Here is a 21,392-nt window from a genome sequence, read left to right as displayed (position 1 = left end):
AACAGCAGATGGTTTACAACTTTTCCTTTGAGAACACCGGATATCACTTCTGTTTTACTCTACAACTTTCAAACAATAACTATGAACTGTGATATTTCCGACATGAAATCACGAATACAGTAAGGAATATTCCTTAGGTATACAATTTGATAAGATGTCACTTGTGAGGAAATGTGTCAAAACCCTTCTGGAAATTGATATGTCCGTATCAGTTCTCGTCTACTTATCATCGCTGCCTCAGAAAAATTCTACAAGGAGCTTTGAGCACGCACGCAGCCTCTGACTTTGGTAGTGTTCTAATCGTGGCATGCGAGGTAGGAATGCAAAGGTTGTGTCTCAGATACAGTGCAGAAGGGCCAATGCCACATGGAAGGCTCTGCGGTGTGTGAATGGTGGATTTTGCCACTCTGCTGCATTGGCACTGTATAGCCGCATCATACTCGAGATTAGACCTGTGTTTTCTGACATATGCTTGTGAATTAAACAACTGTTGAGGCATGTCTGCCAGTTATATTTGAAGCTTTGTAAAAGCTTCTTGATTTAATGTGAATGTGAGACCACTGCACTATAGCCCAAGCTGCTAAGTGATTTCTTAAATTATATTGCATGTGTTAATAGTATGTGTATTTCTTTCCGGTCATAGAACTTTATCATCTGTCATTTAAATCTGGTGGGTCTGAGTATGCCTAAGGTGTTGCCATTTTGTAATATGTGGTAGAGAGTATTGTTGGCCCTGACAGACCAAAACTGGTGCCTGGGTTACATACGGAAATGGGTTTTCCTGTTTAAATTCACTTACTGTGGTGCTTGACAGTGTAAATCATATGATTCTGATTGCTGTCAATATGCATAGTGGTCATTTATACCATATCGTGAATAATTCAAACTGACTGACTTTCTTGCTTGCTAGCTCGATGTTTATCTGACGAGAGTTTAAAATTTTGTGCACTTCTCTTTAATATGAATTGGATCTGAATGCAGACAGCTCCCTCTGTCCTGTCTTGAAGGCTTTAACACTTTCAACACTGCCCTCTTTACACCCGGCACTTGGCTGTGAACTGGCATATTTAATGGATGTTTGAAATTAGATTGCAAAGAACAGAAAAATGATAGGAATATGGTTCTTGCATCATTTAAAAGGAAAATCTAAGAGCCTTACATGAATGTGAGTTTATTTTACAATATAAAATACAAATGGGTGTTATAATTAAAAAAAGAAAACACAAAAATATTGTGGATAAAAAAGTTTTACACGATCTCTCTCTTGAGTAATACCATTATTACTGTATCTAAGTTTAAAACAAAATATCACTGGACTGTAACTGCAGGTACCTGCAAACTAGAGTATTTTAATAGTTCAGATGTAGTTAGCCTTTGTGTGAAAATCCTGGAAACACTGTGGGACGCAAAGGCCAATGCCACAGTCCTTGCACCACCACCTACTTTCCTTCCTGATGCGCTTACCCGTCTCTTTCTTCCCCCTGTCTGAACATACTTTGCAATACCTAGTAGTATTCACCTTGTTTGCAGTGGGTGGGACCTTCTCTGGAAAGTGCCTTGCAAATGTCCTCTCAATTTGTGAGGATGAAGCGGGTTTTCGCTGAAAAATATTTCCGCCCTTCTCAGCCAATTTCTTCCCCACTCTGTGAATAAAGTGTACTAGGGATACATTCTTCCTAGTGTTCTCTTTATATAAAATAAAACTGTTGACAGTTGACACAATGAACAAGTGGAAAAACAGCATTTACCACCACTTCAAAGTTTTTCTTGCATACGGATAATAGCTGGAGAACTGATCTGCTCTGTCAACCCCAGCTTTATTCTTATTGTAATCAATAATAACGTCTGGCTTTACAATTTCTGCTATTCCACCTTTGGCCCTCACTTGAATACTAGTGCTGGTAGACTTGTGCTTTGTGAAAAGAAAAAAAAAAAAAATCTCATTTTGACTTCCACTTCACTGCCAAGCGATGGTGTTTCCTTTGAAAAACTTCCTTTTTTTTTTAGTTTTAGTGTTCCGAATATTCGTCGCAAACCTTTCCTGTTTTTCATTACAGCTCCCACTCCAAGAGCTTTATTTTTCCACAACATGTCCAAAAGAGATGGACTGGTGTAGTACCGATCCATATAAATGCAATGTCCTTTGCCAAAGTACTGTAAACACAACCTTCTTACAAGGCCCTGGATACTATTGTCAACACTGCCTGCAGAACCTGTATATACACCACAGTTTAGCATATAACCAGTTGATGAATAGCAGAGAGCATACAATTTTATTCCATATTTATTGGGTTTGTTTTTCATGTATACTCTGAAGCTTGTTCTACCACGAAAGAGAGACATTGCCTCATCTATTGTCAGATTCATGCCTGGACGAAAACTAATTTTGCTTTTATTTACAAAGAAATCAAACAAAGGCCTCACTTTGTAAAGTGGGTCGTGCTTTTCTTCGCCTCTGCTAATGAACGTAGCATTGTCATTCAAGTGTAACATCGACAATGTAGCGCAAAATCGATCGCGACTCAACAATTTACTCGCAAACCCTGTCTGCAGAAATGGGTCTGTTGACCAATAATCACTGATTTTCGGCAATTTGACGACGCACATATGCAAAATAATACTGAGAGACCAGTAAATCTCTTGCAATTTTACTGCAGACCACATGCCAAACAGAGTTTATTTTCAGGCTACCTTTACGTTTCATTGTCGTAATAACGTTACAAGTGTATAGATTCGTTTCACTTTTGATGAGCCGAATAAGGTCGTCATCAAAGAAATAACTAAAATATCGAAGCTCCTCAGTGACATCTGAAAAATGCGATGCTACGCCGACTACTTCGTGGAAATCTGGCAGCGCTGGCTGATCGTCTAGTTCCGACCAATCTTGCTCTTTGTGCTCAGTGAGCCAGACATGACCAGGTATCACAGATGGTGACTGATGGTCTGTACCATTGTCCGCATAGAAAAAAAATAATGCTAAGATTGGTACTACAAGGTACTAAATGCAAGTGAAGTAATGAACATTACTCACAATACAAAATGCGGCAATGAACTCTTCACTTTATGAACAATTGAGACATATACATTCCTGAATCATCACTTGTACTTTCGTCTGGAGAGCACGAATCCTCTTTGTCAGATTCGTCAATTTCAGATCCTGCATCTCCATATAGAATATCTAAGATCTCTGCCTCTGTCAACTCGCTGCGCGATCGTAAACACCTGTGAATGAACTGCAGGTAACTTCGTCTTTGCAGTGCTCCCAGCCGCTCCCAGGATGAGATAGCCAATAAGTGCTTGCCTCTTGCGGAAGAAGAATGAAATACCTCCACATTAGTTGACGAAACTGCTTCGGAGACGCGCTAAACGCGCTTACGGAGCCAAATAAAGGCTCGCCCGTACGGTATACGGGCGCCGTCGCCAACGTCAGTGCGGCAGCGCACGTATGGCGTACGGGCACCGTGCTGTAAGTGTTAATGTTAAATCTTGTTGGTTCTCTATTCAAGTGCTGTTAACTGGTAAGTAAGAATGTGACTTGAATATTTGATTCAGTTTGTTGCCTTGGCCTGTGTGTTGACAGCTGATATTTGTGTAAACTGCCTTCTTCAAATTCCAGCTCAGTAGAAATGACAGTTACAATGTGTGTGTCTTAATATATTTGCTGTTTAATCACATGCAGTAATATTTTCCTTTTCGAATTTTTTTTAAACAAAAATTTCTAGTGTAGTTCTGAATATAAACAGTGCTAGTTATTTCTTGCTATTTAATAATAATAACAATACTTTATAAATTTTATATAACTGTTTGCATGAAGAATGTAATTTATTAACAACTCAGGATATTTACTGAAGTTCTGGTAAGATTGGCTGTGCCTGTCAGTGGGTGCCAGGTGGGAATAATTCTGTATACAGGGCTGCTTGTGCCCATGTATTGTTTATGGTCTGCTTGCATAAAACAAATAATTATTTGATTAACTGTGGTTTACCTTCTTGCATCTTGTAGTGTGTCATGCGTCAGCTTTTGTCAAAATATTGTGAAAGTACCTATGTTGGAATTGTCCTCGTTGTTGTTCAATAGTTTATTAATTAAATTGTTTAATACACAATCATTGGCTTACCACTCAAGGGTCAAATACCCCAGTCCAACCATCTCAAAAGCTTTCCCATTCCCCATCCTCAAATAATGTACCAGAAATCTACAAATATGGAATCAATTTCAGATAACATGTTGATAGCACATTACTTTTATGAATGAAGTGCTAGTTGTGTTTCACGAGAATGATATTTTCTGAATCTGTGCTGTGCTTTTCTCAAGGTAATTCATAATGTTGAAACACAGTATATGTTCCAAAATCCTACTGCAAACTGACAGAGGTATAGGTCTAATTCATTGGATTACTCCTACTTCCTTTCTTGAATATTGGTGTTACCTGTGCAACTTTCCCACCTTCAGGTATGGATCTTTTGTTGAGCAAGCAGTTGCATAAGATTGTTAAGCTATTGTGTCAGCATACTCTGAAAGGAATCTACTTAGTGTACAATATGGACCAGAGAACATTCCTTTATTAAGTGATTTAAGCTACTTTGCTACATTGAGGATATCTACTTCTACATTACTCATGTTGGTATCAGTTCTCGATTTGAATTCTAGAATATTTACTTTGTATCCTTTGGTGAAGGAATTTGAGAAAACTGTGTTTAGTAACTATGCTTTGGTGGCAATGTCATCAATAACATTACCTTCACTATCACTCAGTGAAGGTATTGATTCTGTTTTGCTGCTGGTGTCCTTTACATATGATCAGAATCTCTCTGTATTTTCTACCAGATTTTTAGACAGTTTGGTTATGGTTAAAAGCATCTCACATTAAAGTTCCTGCTAAATTTTGGGCTTCTGTGAAACTTCGGCAAACTTGGGGGTTTTGTGTTCTTTTAGATTTGAAATCCATATTTTCAATGCTTCTGTAACAGTGTTATGATCCGTTTGTGTACCAAGGGGATCAGTACCATTTCTTATTAATTTATTTGGTATACATCTCTCCATTATTGTCGATACTATCTCTCTGAATCTGGTCTACAATTTCATAGTTATTTTGGAAGGAATGGAGGCTGTCTCTTAGGAAGGCATCAAGCAAATTTTTATCTGCTTTTTTAAATACATATATTTTGCATTTGTTTTTGCTCAGTTTGGATGTTACAGTATTCAGTCTCACTACAACAATGTTGTGGTCAGAAATCCTTGAATCTATCATGAAGTTTCCTATTTGCTATGGATTATTTGTTGCTAAGAGGTCAAATACATTTTTGCAACCATTTACACTTCACATGGCCTCCTGAACTAATTGTTCAAAATAATTTTCTGAGAAAACATTCAGTATGATTTTGGTTGACGTTTATGCCTACCACCAACTTTTAAACATGTACTTTCACCAACATAATGAGGGTAGCACGCACCAAGTACAAGTGTATGAGTGGGGTACTCATTTAAAATGAGACACGTCATTTTTTGAACTGTTCAGCAACGGCATCATCTGTGTCAGGAGGTCGATAAAAAAAGAACCCATTATTAATTTATTCCAGTTTTCAAGTATAGCCTCTACCCATACTAACCCACAGGCACTACCTACCTCAATTTCACTAGAAGACAGACTACCACTAACAGCAACAAACACACCACTATCAATTGTATTTAATATAATCCTTTCTGAGCACAGTTAGGTCCTTTGTAAAAATTTTGGCTGAACTTATCCTGGTTTTAGCCAGCTTTCAGTACCTATAACAATTGGTGCTTCAGTACTTTATATTAGTGCCTGGAGCTCTGGATCTTTTCAAACACAGGTACAACAATTTACTTCTATAATACCTATGGTTCTTACATCAATCCTTGTCTTGTGTTTGACCTGCACCCTTTGTTCTTTCCCAGGACCCTATAATCTAAAAAACCACCCAATCCACACCACACAGCACGTGTTACCCTTGTAGTCACTCCCTGTGCAGAGTGGCCACCTGACCTACTAAGCAGGACTCAATACCCTACCTCCCTATGGTGCAAGTCATGGAATATGCAGCCAATATGGTCGCAGAACCGCCTGAGCCTCTAATTCAGACCTTCCACTTGGCCCTGTAGCAAAGGTTCGCAATCGGTTCTGTCACAATGCTGCAGATGGTGAGCTCTACCTTTATCTCACAAGGAAGACTGGCAGTCTTTACCAATTCAGCTAGCTGCCCCAAACCAGAGAGCACCTCTTCATCAGTACTGACATGAGCCACCACCCGCAGTTGTCTGCACCCCATGTTCTTCATGGGATTGGAAAGAACCTGTTCCACATCTTGGATGACTCCCCCAGAATGCACACACACTGGATTTCTTCCCCTCCTCACAGCCACGTCCCTAAGGTGCCCCCATTACGTGTCCAACATTGGAGCTCCCAACTATCAATTATCCCACTCTGTGACTGCCCAGACCTTGCAGTCTGAGAGGCTTCCCCTAAAACAGGACAAGTGGCTGCATCTAGCTCAGGACCTATAACAGCCACAGACAGCACCTTGAACCTGTTTGTTAGATGAACTGGTGACGCCTTTCAATCAGCCCCCCGAAAAGTCTTTCGCTGCCTGCCATAACTTGTAATAACCTTCCAGTCTACCACTGGTTAGGGGAACAGCCTCAGTGCAGGCAGTAACTGCGGCATGAACAGTAGTGGATCAATCTGGGGACATATGGAACATGCTGAATTTCTCTGAGGTCCCCAAATCTGGCCTCCCACAGTGATGCCCATTAGTAACAGACTCAAGCTGTGTGACTGAAACCAGCACCGCACGGAGCTGTGAGCGAAGGATCACTAACTCAACCTGCATCCAAACACAGCAATCCACACTCCCTATCTATACTGAAGACATAAAACTCTACACTACAAAATTATTAGAAGGCTGGACTGTGCCTAGTTAGCACTCAAACGTACACACATTAAATAAAAATAGTTCTAATGCAGCCTGTGTAAGTAATCACCATGTGGCCATAGGAGTGCTGAGAAAACGTGACTGGAACAGATGGAACATTATGTAGCACGAAATGTTTGCACAAAACTGAAAAGCCATCAACTAACATATGGACAATGCAGGATGCGGTTATATGAATTAAAAGAATCCTGGACTGTTTCATCCAATTCCCTATATCCAATAGAAACCGCAAAATTCTGAAACTTGATACAATTTCAGTTATTTCACTTTTATACTGCTTTCATCATAAGAAGAAACCTGATGTAAACATTCTACTATGTATTCTTCCGTGTTTGCTTGAATCTTATTGGATTTCAATTCATATGGAGTGGAAGCCAAACTATGTCCAGTACAGCCAAGTACAATCATAAGGACAGGTTTTGTGCTGTGTTACACACACAGATTGAATGATAATGGGGCACAACAGCTTTACTGGCGCATTTAACTTTGAAAGCAATGGCCAGCCAGCTGGTCCAACAAACCTGCAATGATTTGTGCAGTTGCAGATCAGACAAAGAGAGATAAGTGGAGACACAAAATAGCTTCAAATGTCATATAATTTTTAAAGAGAATGAAATAATACTTGGCAAAATGCCAGCACTACCGGACGCTTCTTAGGTGAACAGACGGAAATCATAAAATGCTCTCTTTCTCACCTAACATAGCATTCTAATTACAAACAAAAGCGATGAAAATTCCTAACTTAAACACAGGATACTTTTTCTTGGCGAGCTGTGTGTGATGCAAAGCATGCTGCAGGGACTTCACCGTATTGCTGAACACTCACTCATGCCATTGAAGCTATTAATTAAAATCAGTCGTCTGGTAATCTCTTAGCTCCTTCCTTATTCAAATCCGAGAAATGCACTTCAGTTCTGGAACTGTCTTCTGCTACATTGATAACGAGTTGATCAACAGAATCCACACAGGCGCCACATTTTCTCCTTCTTTTACGACGTGCTGTTCTGTATCCCACCAGCAATCAACAGCGACATATGAAAAAGCTGTGTGCATTAGTTTTAGTACATCTGCCAGCTTAACAGTCTTGTTATTTCTTGTGTGAAATGCCTTAACTTCACTCCAGATCAGTTCTGTTGGGCTCATATTGTAACGACACAGTGGCAAATGTAAAAATGCAGCATTTGTATGGTGTGCTCAATGCTGTAAAAATGATTGTTTTTCATGTTTCTGCAACACTTATTATTGTGTTTCATATGAGATTACATCTGTGACATAAAACAATGGACGTAGCCCAAATAAAGAGTATTTGGTTTTTCATTTTTGTCCCAAAAAATTAAATTGTTATCTTTTCTTAATTTAAGCAGCCTCTATTAACAATCTTTCATAAAATATCAATAATTAAGAATTTATATTTGAAATGAACAAAAAGTTTAATTATCAAATTGTATTATTAATATTAATTGGTCTTCTTCACTCCGGTCCTAAAGGTAAAATAAATTGTTTATTAATTGCTGCAGTGATCTTTAGTCCAAAGACTGGTTTGCTGCAGCTCTCCACACTATTCTGTAAATGCCGCCTTCTCTCTGTATAACTGCTGCGCCCTACATCAACTTCAACATGTGTACTGGAGTAAAGCCTTAGAATCCCTCTAAAATGTTTATCCCCAACTCTTCCCCCCAGTGTTTGGAAAGCATGATCAGTTCAACCAATATTGTCACTACTACTACTACTACCACCACCACCACCACCACCACCACCACCACCACAACAGAGATTACACTTTAAGTTTGGCCTAGTTTCATGAAGCCAATAGTGAATCTCAGTTTCATGTCAATGTATTTTTCATTGAACTAGTTTCTTCCACTTTAGGTGGAATATTCAAAAGTTGAAACAATCACGTTTCAGCTGATTTAAACCCTATGGGATACCCATGAGGTGTCATTATGAAAGGTTTACAGTGAACATGTGGACAGGCATAACAATTACAGGGTTTCTGATGTTTGTCCATCCCAAAAAGAGAGGTATGAGCTGTACATTAGAGAGAGAATTTCCCACATTACTTTATCAAAACTACTTTGTATGTTTTCCGACTGCACATACACTGATGAGCCAAAACATTATGACTACTGCCCACCATGGGACTGAATTCTACCTGGTGGCATCACAGGCACACAATATGTTAAAGAAAATACATAAACAGAGCAGAGAGAAATGGGGGAATCACTGTAGCAATGATATGGGCTGCAAATGTGGAATACCAATGATGTACATGACTTTGAAAATGGGCTGATAGTTACGGCCCGGCACCTGGGAACGATTATCTCAGGAATGGAGAAGTTGTTCAGCTGTTCATGTGTTATTGTTGTGAGCATCTGTGGAAAGTGGTTGAGGGATGGTGAAAAAATTAATAGGCGACAAGGTGTTGGAACTTCACTGCCTCATCATAGTACGTGGATGTAGAAGGCTTGCACGCTCCATAAAGCAGATAGAAAATGCGACAAAAATACAATGTTTTCCAGCACACCATTCAGCACACGTTGTTGAACATGGGGCTCTACAGAAGACAACCCCTATATGTTCCCATGTTGATCCAAGGACATCCTCAATTACAACTGTGACACTGATGAAACTGGGCCTTTTACCAATCAAAATGGGTCACCTGTTCAGATGAATTACATTTCTTGTTATACTAGGTTGATGGTCACATCCAGATATGGTGTCATCCAGACAAATGGGTGCTTGGAGCATGCACCACACCATGAATACCTGCCATTTGGGATAGTATAATGCTGTGGGGGACATTTAGATGGGCATCCATGCTACCAGTGGCAGTAATTGAATGGACCACAACAGCTGCAGAATACATTAACATTATTTCACACCACCTACATTCCATTATGCTGGACTTCTTCCATGACAGTGATGGCATCTTCCAGCAAGATAACTGTCCAAGTCACTAGGCTAGTATCATTCAATAGTGGTTTGATGAGTATGATAGTCAACTCACATTAACTTCTTAGCCACCATATTCACCAGATCCAAACCCAGTGGAATGCACTGGAGACAATACTGGGCGCCAGCTCTGTGCCAACAAACTACTAGCCCATAATTTACAGGAAATGCGTGACTTGTGCATAGACATCTTGTGCCACATACCTCAAGGAACCTACCGAGAACTTACTGAACTCATGCCATGCCGAACTGCTGTAGTATTTGTGTTCCACAGGTAGACCAACATGCTATTACCCAGGTGGTCATAATGTTTCAGCTCATTAGTGTACGATTAACATTTTGATGCTCCACTCAAAATGCAGACAGTGTTCATGATTATTTTGGGTATTGCCCTGATGGGCAGGCTGTTGCTTGGCTGCTGCACTTACCTGATGCAGCTCTAACAGACTTTTTTCTTATAGTGCCATGAAAACACCATGCCTCCAAAACATTTTTTTACAGAGTAAACAAGAGCTTCTAGCAAGATTGCAGTTGGTGTTATTTTGCCCAAATGATATTAGGGTAGTTAGTACACGTGCTGCAAACTTTATTGTGATCAGTTGCTACAAATTTAATTTCGAGGAAGCGTTAATAGTGTTTAATGCCTAGGCAACAGCATGGTGTTTAGATACAGAGTTCTATCTCAGATGGGGAGGGAAGGAATAAACCAACTATGCCTCAGCATTTTCTTAAGTGATTTCTCTACACCAAAGAGAACCAACTTACACACAGACCAAGGACTTCAAATACACTACTCCTGAATACGAGTTCAATACCTTAATCTTTGAGTTACTTTGCTCAGTAATTTTAAGTGGTCTACTACTGTTTGTCTGCAATGTGCAACATTGCCTTGCTGGCTATTAACAATTACTTTAGTTGTTAATTTTTGCCTCTAGTGTATCTAGGGTGAAGTTCCTATCTCATTTTGTTATTTTTATACTTTATCTCCAAAAATATATTTAAAGGCTGTATACGTGGACAAAGAAGAAAAATTCCTGGATTTTTCCCGGAATTCCCAGTTAAAAATACACTTTCCCCCGGGTGAAAAAATGCTTTTTCCGTGTTAAGTGACAGTATATTTTCCCTTATCAATACTTTGAATGCTTAAGGTTTTATACACGGGCATAGAATTTCCCAGCACTTTAGCAAACGAAACTCAGAGAAAAAGACACGTTTTGGAAATATCTTTCATGTGCAGCGACATGTACGTTGCATATTTTTGTATAACGAAAGTATACATTGGAATTCCACCAAATACTGCATGTTACTTTCCGAATCATTGAAATCGAGATTGTGATGTGTTTCTGTAAGCCAGTCACAGCTCATGTAACGTGATCTCAGCAGCCTATGACAGCGGATACTCGGAGCATAGGGCGTGTGATGTAGTCAACCAACAGCAACATCACTGTTACGTAGCATGAACACAAACCGGGAAAGTTAATAGTTTAAATTAATATACATAGTGTTGCTACAAGAAAAGAAAAGCTTTCACATATAATATTGGTCTTTAAGGTTAATAGGCTGCAAGAGAAGCTAAGATTTCGCATATAATGTTGATTTTTTTGCGCATGTTACACTTTAAGCTATATCACACAAATGTGCCAGCAAAATTTTTTAATGATGACATAAATGTCTGATCTTCAGGCAGGGTGTATACGTGGATGAGGAAAAAAAAAAATCCTGGATTTCTCCCGGATTTCCCAGTTAAAAATACACTTTCTCCCAGGTGGTAACATAGTTTTTCCCTGTTAACTGACAGTATATTTTCTCTTGGAACTGTATAACTTATCAATCCTTTGAATGGTTATGGTTTTATACATGGGTGTAGAATTTCCCAGCGCTTTAGAAAACAAAACATCTTTTGGAAAGATCTTTGATAGGCAGCAACATGTACGCTGCATATTTTCGTATTACGAAAGTATAAATTCGAATTCCACCGAACACCGCATGTTACTTTCCGAAGCATTGAAATCGACACTGTGAAGCGTATTTGTAAGCCAGTCATAGCTCATGTCATGTGATCTCGCCAGCCGATGACAGTGGATATTCAGAGCTTCGGACACGTGGTGTAGTCAGCCAATAGCAACATCACTGTTAAGTAGCGCGAACACACAAACAGGAAATGTTAAAGGCTTAAATTTATATATATAATGTTGCTACAAGAAAAACAAAGCTTTCACATATAATATTAGTCTCCAAGCCCAATACGCTGCAAGAGAAGCTAAGCTTTCACATATAACGTTGGTCTTTTATACACGTATTACATTTTAAGATATATCACACAAATGTGCTAGTAAATTTTTTAATAATGACATAAAAGTGTGATCTTCTGGGCTATAAATTCTTCTAAGTGGCTCGTCATCAAAGAGCTGATTTTTAAATGAGTCCCAGATTCCCAGTGAAGTAGGCATCGACCTGATATTAAGCTTTTCAATGTCGTTTCAGGATGTAAATTTCCTTGGGTACCAGTACTTTGTTATCTCATGTCTGGTTCTTTGTTATGGCATAATGCCATACGTGCTAGAAGATTAAAACGTACACTTGAAATGCACCAAACAGTTGAAACTAGCCAATAGTTTGAAATTAAACCCTTTGTTTCAAATATATTGACTGCCTCAGGGGAAAAGATTAATAAAAGAAAATTTCTTCGGCAAACCGATAAAAATAACTTCATTGTTCTGCATGGCAATTAATGCTCGACTGTCAGAATGGTAGAAATAAAATAAAATCTGAAAAAAATAATGTATTTTAGCCTTCCGTCCATATGTGAATGTATTTTAATTCACATGATAACTCCTGGCCAAAGAAATCAATTTTGTTTTCATTTGACGTGACTGCAGTAGACAAAGAGGAAATAGCAAAATCACTAAATGTAAACACGGGTCACATGGAGACTACCCGCTTCCCTATTATAACTCAGACTGTTCTGCGCATCAGATCCGTATCTACAATATTTCCGAACCGGGGAAATAGTAGATAGTGGCGTCCCTCGATCAATTGAGATAGGACGGGGGAAAAAAAAAAAAAATTTCAAAAATACGTTCATTTTGTAGCGCAAATCTTTCTGAAGACTCTGATACATAAAACATGCGTGTCCGAGGAATTGTAAGACATGTTATCTGATCTTAAGTGTGCCAAAGTGCAGCGCCACACCTCTTCACACAGCATCTTCTATCGCACGTCACTATATTTCGGTCTGTGGAATTGAAACGTGTATAGTCTGTACTGGATGCCATCAAAGGACAGTGGAAATTAAAATGTACTATGATGCCTCTTCTCCTTCCAGTCGGCCGGTTTGACATACTGCCCCTCTGTTTTTTAACTCTTCAGAAAATTTGCACTCTTTATTCCCTATTAGCTAACAACTTGCTGCTTTGTGTGACATAAAATTAAGTATAGGATACATAAAACCAGTTAAGAGAGGAGACAAGCAAGACAGTACAAATTTCTTCAATCCTTAGCTCTTAGAATTTTTTTCTCTCTAATCTTGCTACAGCTTTACATGGTGTGCCTTCCTTTCTGCGAAAGGATCTGTTACATCATCAAAGTTCATCAAACGTTTTGCTACATGAAAAATCTAAATGTCATTGTCTAATACTGAAAAAGCTGTAATAACAAATAGGCCCAAGACTCGTGTGGTTTCTCGACCTGATTACCTATATTTTGTCATTGTCTGCGAGATAAAACAAAATAAGCCTTCATAATACTGCAGCAATTGTAGCACATGCCAAATAAACAAGACTGTTTTAGCAGAAATGGTCATTTCTATAACACGGCAGATTACAATTCACAAAGTACCAATATCAAATGCCTATTAGGCCTACTACAAGCAAAAAGCTTTACGTTAGGAAATAGTTTTACACTTCTTTTATACGCTTCAGTTTCTCAAGCATGAGATCGAAAAGTAGTGTGCGAAATTTTTATAGAAATTTGGAATCTTCTTATTCTTCCATAATTTGTGTGATGTCCCCGTTTCTTCTCCTTCCTCGTTCTAACAAACGATGTTATAACCACTAATTCCGTATGAATTCCTGCCAATGTCAAAGCTTAATCGCTGGTTAACTTCACTAACTCTGCCAGAATCACCAGTTTAGTTATCCCGCAGTTATTCTCCGGTTAGGCACTGTTACATGTTTGTACAACGCGTTTTCCGCGATACTTCCAGAATAGACCTTAAAGTGGCTGGTAGCCGGAGACTGTACAACTGGCCCTTGCTAGTATAGCGATCTAGCCAAAAATTTGTCAAAATTTCATTTTCTTGGATACATCGAGAAGATAATACGTAATCTTTCTTACCTGTTATTCCTGTTAGTCGTTTATTCACACTCTGGCAGTCTGAATCTATGGATTTTGCTGGCAATCTTAACAACGCTCACCATCCTCAAACCCTATCAACCACATAATCAGACAGTGGTTGGCTTTCTTTCATTCGGCTATACTCTCCTCAGCTCGTATAGACCCTTTTGTCTGCAGGAAAGTTTATTTCTAGATGTGACGAGGATTCCACTGACAGAGACATCACGTACACTATGCACGCATTCACAAATCAACATATGATTCATTCAGAAATCAACTTAGAATGTGTTCAACAATGTTCAAAAACTGATAGGGACACGTTTCATAGTCATACGAATAATCGATAGACCAACGTGCACTGGATGCTAGGCACTTCATGAAACAAGGTATATATCTTGTAGTGCACATCTTTCTGAAAAGTCTGAAACATAAAACATGTGTGTTCGAGGAAATGTAGGACATGTTACTTGGTCTTAAGTGTGCCAAAGTGCAGTGCCACGTCTCTTCATAAAGCATTCTTCTGTCGCATGTCACAGTGTTTCGCTCTGTGGAATTGAAACGTGTATATTTTCGGAGAACAAGAACTCTTCAGAAAATTTGCACTCTTTATTGCCTATTAGCTAATAACTTGCTGTTTTGTCTGACATAAAATTAAATATAGGATACATAAAACCAATAAAGAAGAGAGACAAGCAAGAAAGTACACATTTCTTCAATCCTTAGCTCCTACCATTTTTTTCTCTCTAATCTTGCTACAGGTTTACATGGCATGCTTTCCTTTCTGCGAAAGGATCTGTTATCTCATCAAAGCTCATCAAACGTTTCGCTACACAAAAAATCGAAATGTCGTTATCTAATACTGAAAAAGCTGTTAACACAACTAATACCCAAGACTGGTGTGGTTTCTCGATGTGATTACGTCTATTTTGTCACTGTCTGCTAGATAAAACAAAATAGACCTTTCTAATACTGGAGAAATTTTGTAAGACACCAAATAAACGAGACTATTTTGGCACAAATGGCCATTTTTATAACACGACAGAATATAATACACGTGGTGCCAACACCAAATGCCTATTAGGCCTACTACAAGAAATTTTTATAGACATCTGGAATCGTCATTCTTCCATAATTTGTGTGATGTCCCCGTTTCTTCTCCTTCCTCGTTCTAACAAACAATCTTGTCATCACCAATTCTGCAGCTATTCCTGCCATTGTCAAAATTTGTTCTCTGATTAATTTCAATAACCTTTCCAGAATCACAGGTTTAGTTATTCCGTGATTGTTTTCCAGTTAGGCGTTATTATGTGTTTGTACTACATGTTTTCCGCTTTACTTCCAGAATAGAACTCAAGTGGCTTCTAGCCAGGGACTGTAAAACAGGTCCTTACTAGTGTAGTGACCTGGCCAAAAACTTTCTGATAAAATTTCATTTTCTTGGGTACACAGAGAAGATAGTACGTAATCTTTCTCACCTGTTATTCCTGTCGGTTGTTTATTTCCATTCTGGTAGTCCGAATCTATGGATTTCGCTAGTAATTATAACAACACTGATCATTCGCAAAGCCAATCAACCACATAATCAGACAGCAATTGGCATTCATCCGTTCGGCTTTACTCCGCTCAGCTTGTATAGCCCCGTCCCCTTTTGTCTGTGGAAAGTTTATTTCTAGATGCGACGAGGATTCTCCTGACAGACACATCACGTATGATATGAATGCCTTCAAAAATCAACTTATGATTCATTCAGACATCAACTTAAAATGTGTTCCAAAATGTTCAAAAAGCAACACGGAAGTGTTTCAAAATCATATGAATAATCAATAGACAAACGTGCACTGAATGCTAGGCACTTTGTGAAACAAGGTTTTTTCCCCCCTCAAGAATATGAATTTGGCACCCCCTTTTCCCAGTAGCATCTAGCTGCTTGCTGTGACTGCTTGCACAGCCAATAGCCACATTCTTGTAGCCAGAAGCGGAGAATCTACTGCTCAAACACAACTCAACCGCGCATACACATGAGCCCGCTCGTAACTGCTAAAACGAATCTAATGTAAACAGTTCTGACTTCATGCTCATTGGAGGCAATATGTTGTTATGAAGCATTCCATAGTCTTCCTAAAGCCTTTGACACATTTTGCTGTTGGCAGACGCCTGCATGAGCACTGTGAATCATTGTTGCATATGGTGCATTTCCTTTGCAATTTAAGTTATTTTCATTTTCTTCTCTCATTTATGTTTTATTGTTGAAATAGCAGGATACAGTAATATCCTTTGTTAGGGTATCGGTTCTTACCAGTCAAAATTACAAAAATTTAACTGAAAACTAAAACAATGAAAAATTCTCAGATTTCTAAAAAATTCCCTGGTTTTCCGCTGAATGAAAAAATTTCCAGGTTTTTCCGGGATCTCCCAGTTGTCCCGGGTCATCTACACCCTGATTTAACTTACTGTATATGTTCAAATATATGTTGTTCACATTTTCCAAAATTTACAAAAAAGATCCAACAAATAACTAGAGTGCTGCTGCTATTGTGCTATGACTATTTTTCTATAAATTGACATACAAAGGCGAAAAGCTGCTTATATTTTTAATTTAATCAATATTTATTAATTTACATAAGGTTTGAATTCTGAAAACTCAAGAGAGCATTCCAAGATAAGAATAACACCTATATAACACTACTGTTGTTGCAGTCCAATATAAAGCTTAATTTCCGCCATACCATGTCGGTAAACTTTGATGCTATTTCCAAACAGATTCTGGTAACTGTAATTAAATGTCATATGCTAGTCACTTATAAATAAACAAACATAACATAGTTCATGCCACAGGGCCTTTCATGCTCAGTTGCTGTAACCAAGTATATTAACATGGAAGGAAAAAGCAGCATTTACAGTGGGGGAATGAATGGTGAAAAAATACACCTGAATATATTTGCTAATTCACGCACTGTTACTACTGTACTATGAAAATTTTTATAAAACAGTCATACAAACTTGTAACACACACACACACACACACACACACACACACACACACACACACAGACAGAGAGAGAGAGAGAGAGAGAGAGAGAGAGAGAGAGAGAGTGTGCTCTACTTACATCCCAAGTATCAGGAATCACAGTACGATCACTATATTTGGTTTCTTGACTAGATTCATCACTTGCAACAGGTGGTTTTTCTTCCAGTCCACATGTTGTGCTGCCAACATAAGAGAGTATAACAGCTAAAAACCAACAGCTGATAAACAAGAAAAAGAAATACTTTGCTTGAATTATTTCAGTTGAAATGAATTAATTGCAGTGAAATATAGTGAATGGATTAACAGTATTGTCAAGATGTATTCAATGTAATTTGCAACGAGGTGCCAAAATCAAGGGAGAAAAAAGGCAAGTACTGAACGGAAAGACAGATGACAAAATTTAACTGTAGTATATGACAAATAATAAAGGCCAGATGGATCATTCACACTAAAAATTAATCATTTTCGTGATACCATGTTTCATAGATAAGAATTTCTATTCTCTTTCTGAACCTCCTCTAATCATATCATCAATGAGCCACTGAAAAGTACATTTACTTCATGCTTTCTTCAGTTTCTGAAACCTGAACAATCTGAAAACCCTACATCACATAACAAGACAATTACCCCTGAACAAGCAAACTGTGGGACTCAACTCAAAAAATTCAGTGAAATGTTTTTTCATTTGTGCCAAAATCAGTCTGTCTATGAATATATTTATCTGTTATGTATATACTGGAGATTTTTGGGCAAAAGTTTTTTCTATTATTTCCACATCACTGTAAATGTTGATACTCTTGAAGAGTAGAAGAAAACCAATAATTCACAAATAAAACCACACCTTCATGCACAATTAATCACACTGGAATGCTGAAGTTCATTTACTTGTGAAAACATTTTAGAACTGGGAGTCAAGTTTACATGTGTAAGTGATCGATGATCCCTTACTGAACGTAACTGTTTGTTTATTCACACACATAACAAATACATACAGGTATTGAGTGTCGAGGTCAAACCATCAAGAACAACATGTCAGACGATTAGTTTTTGGCTTTTGCGTTTTTGAAAGGCAACAGTTGAGTGTGTGACACTTACTGTGGGCAGATCATCAACAATAACTGAAGCTACAATGATTATCAGGAAACTATTATTATTATTATTATTATTATTATTATTATTATGTGTGGTTATATAGGAGAGTTTCACACATATTAAGCGAGTGAATAAAACAGCAGTGTTGGTGTCTCCAACCTCTGTCAGCCGGGATTGCAGTATTGACAGTGTAGAGAGAGAGAGAGAGAGAGAGAGAGAGAGAGAGAGAGAGAGAGTGTGTGTGTGCACGCACGCGTGCATGCGGTGCGCGTGTCATAAGAATGGCATGTGACAGTATTTTATTCTGGTGAGTACCGAGATTAACCATTATCATTTCGCAAGACAAAGGGGTGACTGTCATGTGTTGTGTGTTTAAGAAAGTATATAGTTCTCCACATCAAAATTTGACACAGCCCTGAAATGCCCCTGTAGCACGTCCCTTTCAAAGCTGATAACCCTTGTCCATAAAGCCATAATCATGAGCTAATTTTTTTTGAATTAATGAAAAGGGTCGGACATCCGACAGGATGTGTTGCCACGAGCTACCAAGAGTACAACTTCTTGTATCCAGAGTGCATAGTAATAAGCACAACATTAAGGACTGTATTTATGAGAACAAGCATTAAAATCTGTGAGAGTGACTATAATTTTCAAACACTCTTTGCTGGTGATGTTTGATTTCATAGTCTAGTTCTTGTCACAGCACGAGCTTCATGGACACACTTCTTCTGTTCAATTGCACTGACGATTTCTGCTTAGGAGTGGGGGCAAAAGTAAGTCTCCTCTCCAGAACCAAAATCACATCACCATTCAGCTGCGTGTTAGTCAGATTGATGACAGTCTTGCATGGGACCTCCAGTGATGGTTTGTCAATGAGACATGAAAATTTTGATGTTTGATGTCCCGTAGCCTTCTTATGAGGGGAATCAGTTGTCACCCAGGTAACACCATCAATCAAGTCACATGTCCAAGAGTTAAAATGATTGGCCACATGTAAATGTCATTTAAAAAGTTCCTTGGAGTTGCACTCAACTGCAGCACGTGAAGTGTACCCTCTCATGTACCAAGGCAAAGTCAGCCCACTTCTTGACACTCCTGGCTGTTGCAGAATCGATGTGATACAAGACCTTAGCAAAGTTCGGCACAACTTGCTCAGCATGACATCTCTTCAGAAATGTGAGAGCACTAAGCAAATGGCATCTTCAGTTATGCAGCTCTTCGAATTTCTTTATGTTGCGATATATATCTCCTCCCTGTAAATATATGTGATGTGATTCTTCAGTTTCTCCTAGAGTATTTGTCAAAGGGTCCATGGATTGGCAGTACACCTATTGACCATTGGACCAACAAATACACTGGGAGAAGATAGAGAACCACTTCACATACCTTTATGGGGAGATGTGCCGCAGTACAAGCTGCGCCACCGAAGATGTCTGTCCCCACTCCCAAGTTCATACCAATCACAGACATAGTCAGTGCAGTTGAACAGGCTGCTGTGCAACTACCGCCTGAAGCAGCAGAAAAAGTGAGCCCATGAAGCTCGTTGTGCTGTGACAAGAACTAAGATCATGAACTCAAACATTACCAGCAAAGAGACGGAGGCCTTCAGAACCGGAGAAAGTGCCCAGAGATTTTTATCTTATATGCTGACAAAGACAATGCTGCTGTTGCTCTCTCCCATAAGGATTACACCGAGAAGATGCAGAGCCTGCTAAATGATGACTCCTACAGGAAGACCAAGACTGACCCCACTAAGAAGATGGAGAACAAGACCATGGCAGTTCTCAATAGACTAGAGTTACCAGTGGGGGTCATCAAGATATTGTCACCACAGGGGCCTGTACTGCCAAGACTTTATGGACTTCCCAAGATCCACAAAGGTGAGGTGCTGTTACATCCCACTGGGGTCAATAACATCACAGTTCATACATACCTGATGGCAAAATACCTGGCAGACACACTAAGTCCTTGTATGGGTAACTGCCCACATCACATCCGCAACTCTTGTGGATTTTGTGAATTCCTCAATAGCTTCAAAGTGAAGCACCCAAATATCATGGTGAGCTTTGACATCATTTCGTTATTCACCAGGGTGCCTTTGATTGAGTCAACAAACCTCATTGGGTACAAATTTGAGAAGAAGAACACTGACCCTTACAAGCACTAACCTTCCCGTATCTTCTTTGTAATGGAGAAAACTATGAGCAAATGGAGGAAGTTGCAATGTGCAGCCCTCTCTTACCAGTGGTGGCGAATTTGTACATAAAGCACTTCAAGGAAGAGGCTCCAACATCATGGAAACACACTGTTTTTCAGTTGTTCGGATGACATGTTTGTTATCTGGCCCCATGGAAGTGATAAACTTCCCGACTTCCTTGTACATCTGAACTCCAGACATCTCAACATCAATTATGATATGGAGACCACAGAAGAGTTAATACCTTGACATCATGATGGCACCCTGAGCCATGGTGTGTACCAGAAGAAAACACACACTAACCTGTTTTTGCACATAGATAACTGCTGCCACTCTATGCAGAGGAATGGGGTACTAAAAACACCAGTACACAGGGCACATATCGTCTCAGACTCAGAGTATCTGCCCCAGGAACTGGAACACCTCAGAAGTGTGCACCCCCCCCCCACCCACACACACACACACACACACACACACACATACAAAGTAGGGTTCTCTGAATGGCAGATTAAGTGCACTCTTCACCCCACCACAACAATACAACCCTTGAAGACAGAAGAAATCATGGAGGAAGAGGCAGGTACAGCCTTTGTTCTGTATACTGGCGTGCTTTGGGGATAAGTCAGGTGCATACTGAAAAAGCACCGTGTAACAGCTGTCTTTTGCCAACCCAATAACATGGGCATTATTGGGGAGAGTCAAAGATGACCTCCATTTGCGGAAGGCCAGCGTGTATAAGATTCCATATCAATGGGACAAGACACATTTTGGACAAACCGCTGAAGACTTAAGCCGAGGACACCTGCAGCACACTGTTAGAGAAGCCATCAAA

General features: G+C 39.1%; 1 protein-coding gene across 1 annotated transcript in view; it reads right to left on the bottom strand.

Moving 5' to 3' along the window:
* Nucleotides 1–21,392, bottom strand: part of LOC126248681 (serine/threonine-protein kinase WNK1) — a 325,351-nt gene that overhangs the window by 266,319 nt on the left and 37,640 nt on the right. Inside the window, exon 4 of the mRNA XM_049949948.1 lies at nucleotides 17,351–17,450. Within this exon, the coding sequence (XP_049805905.1) occupies nucleotides 17,351–17,450 (100 nt within the window). The remainder of the gene's footprint in view (nucleotides 1–17,350; nucleotides 17,451–21,392) is intronic.

Source organism: Schistocerca nitens, chromosome 3, assembly GCF_023898315.1.
Source record: "Schistocerca nitens isolate TAMUIC-IGC-003100 chromosome 3, iqSchNite1.1, whole genome shotgun sequence".
In the NCBI taxonomy this organism is placed as follows: Eukaryota; Metazoa; Arthropoda; class Insecta; order Orthoptera; family Acrididae; genus Schistocerca; species Schistocerca nitens.
Note: the sequence above shows the minus strand (reverse complement) of the source record. Positions and strands in the feature narration are given on the sequence as shown.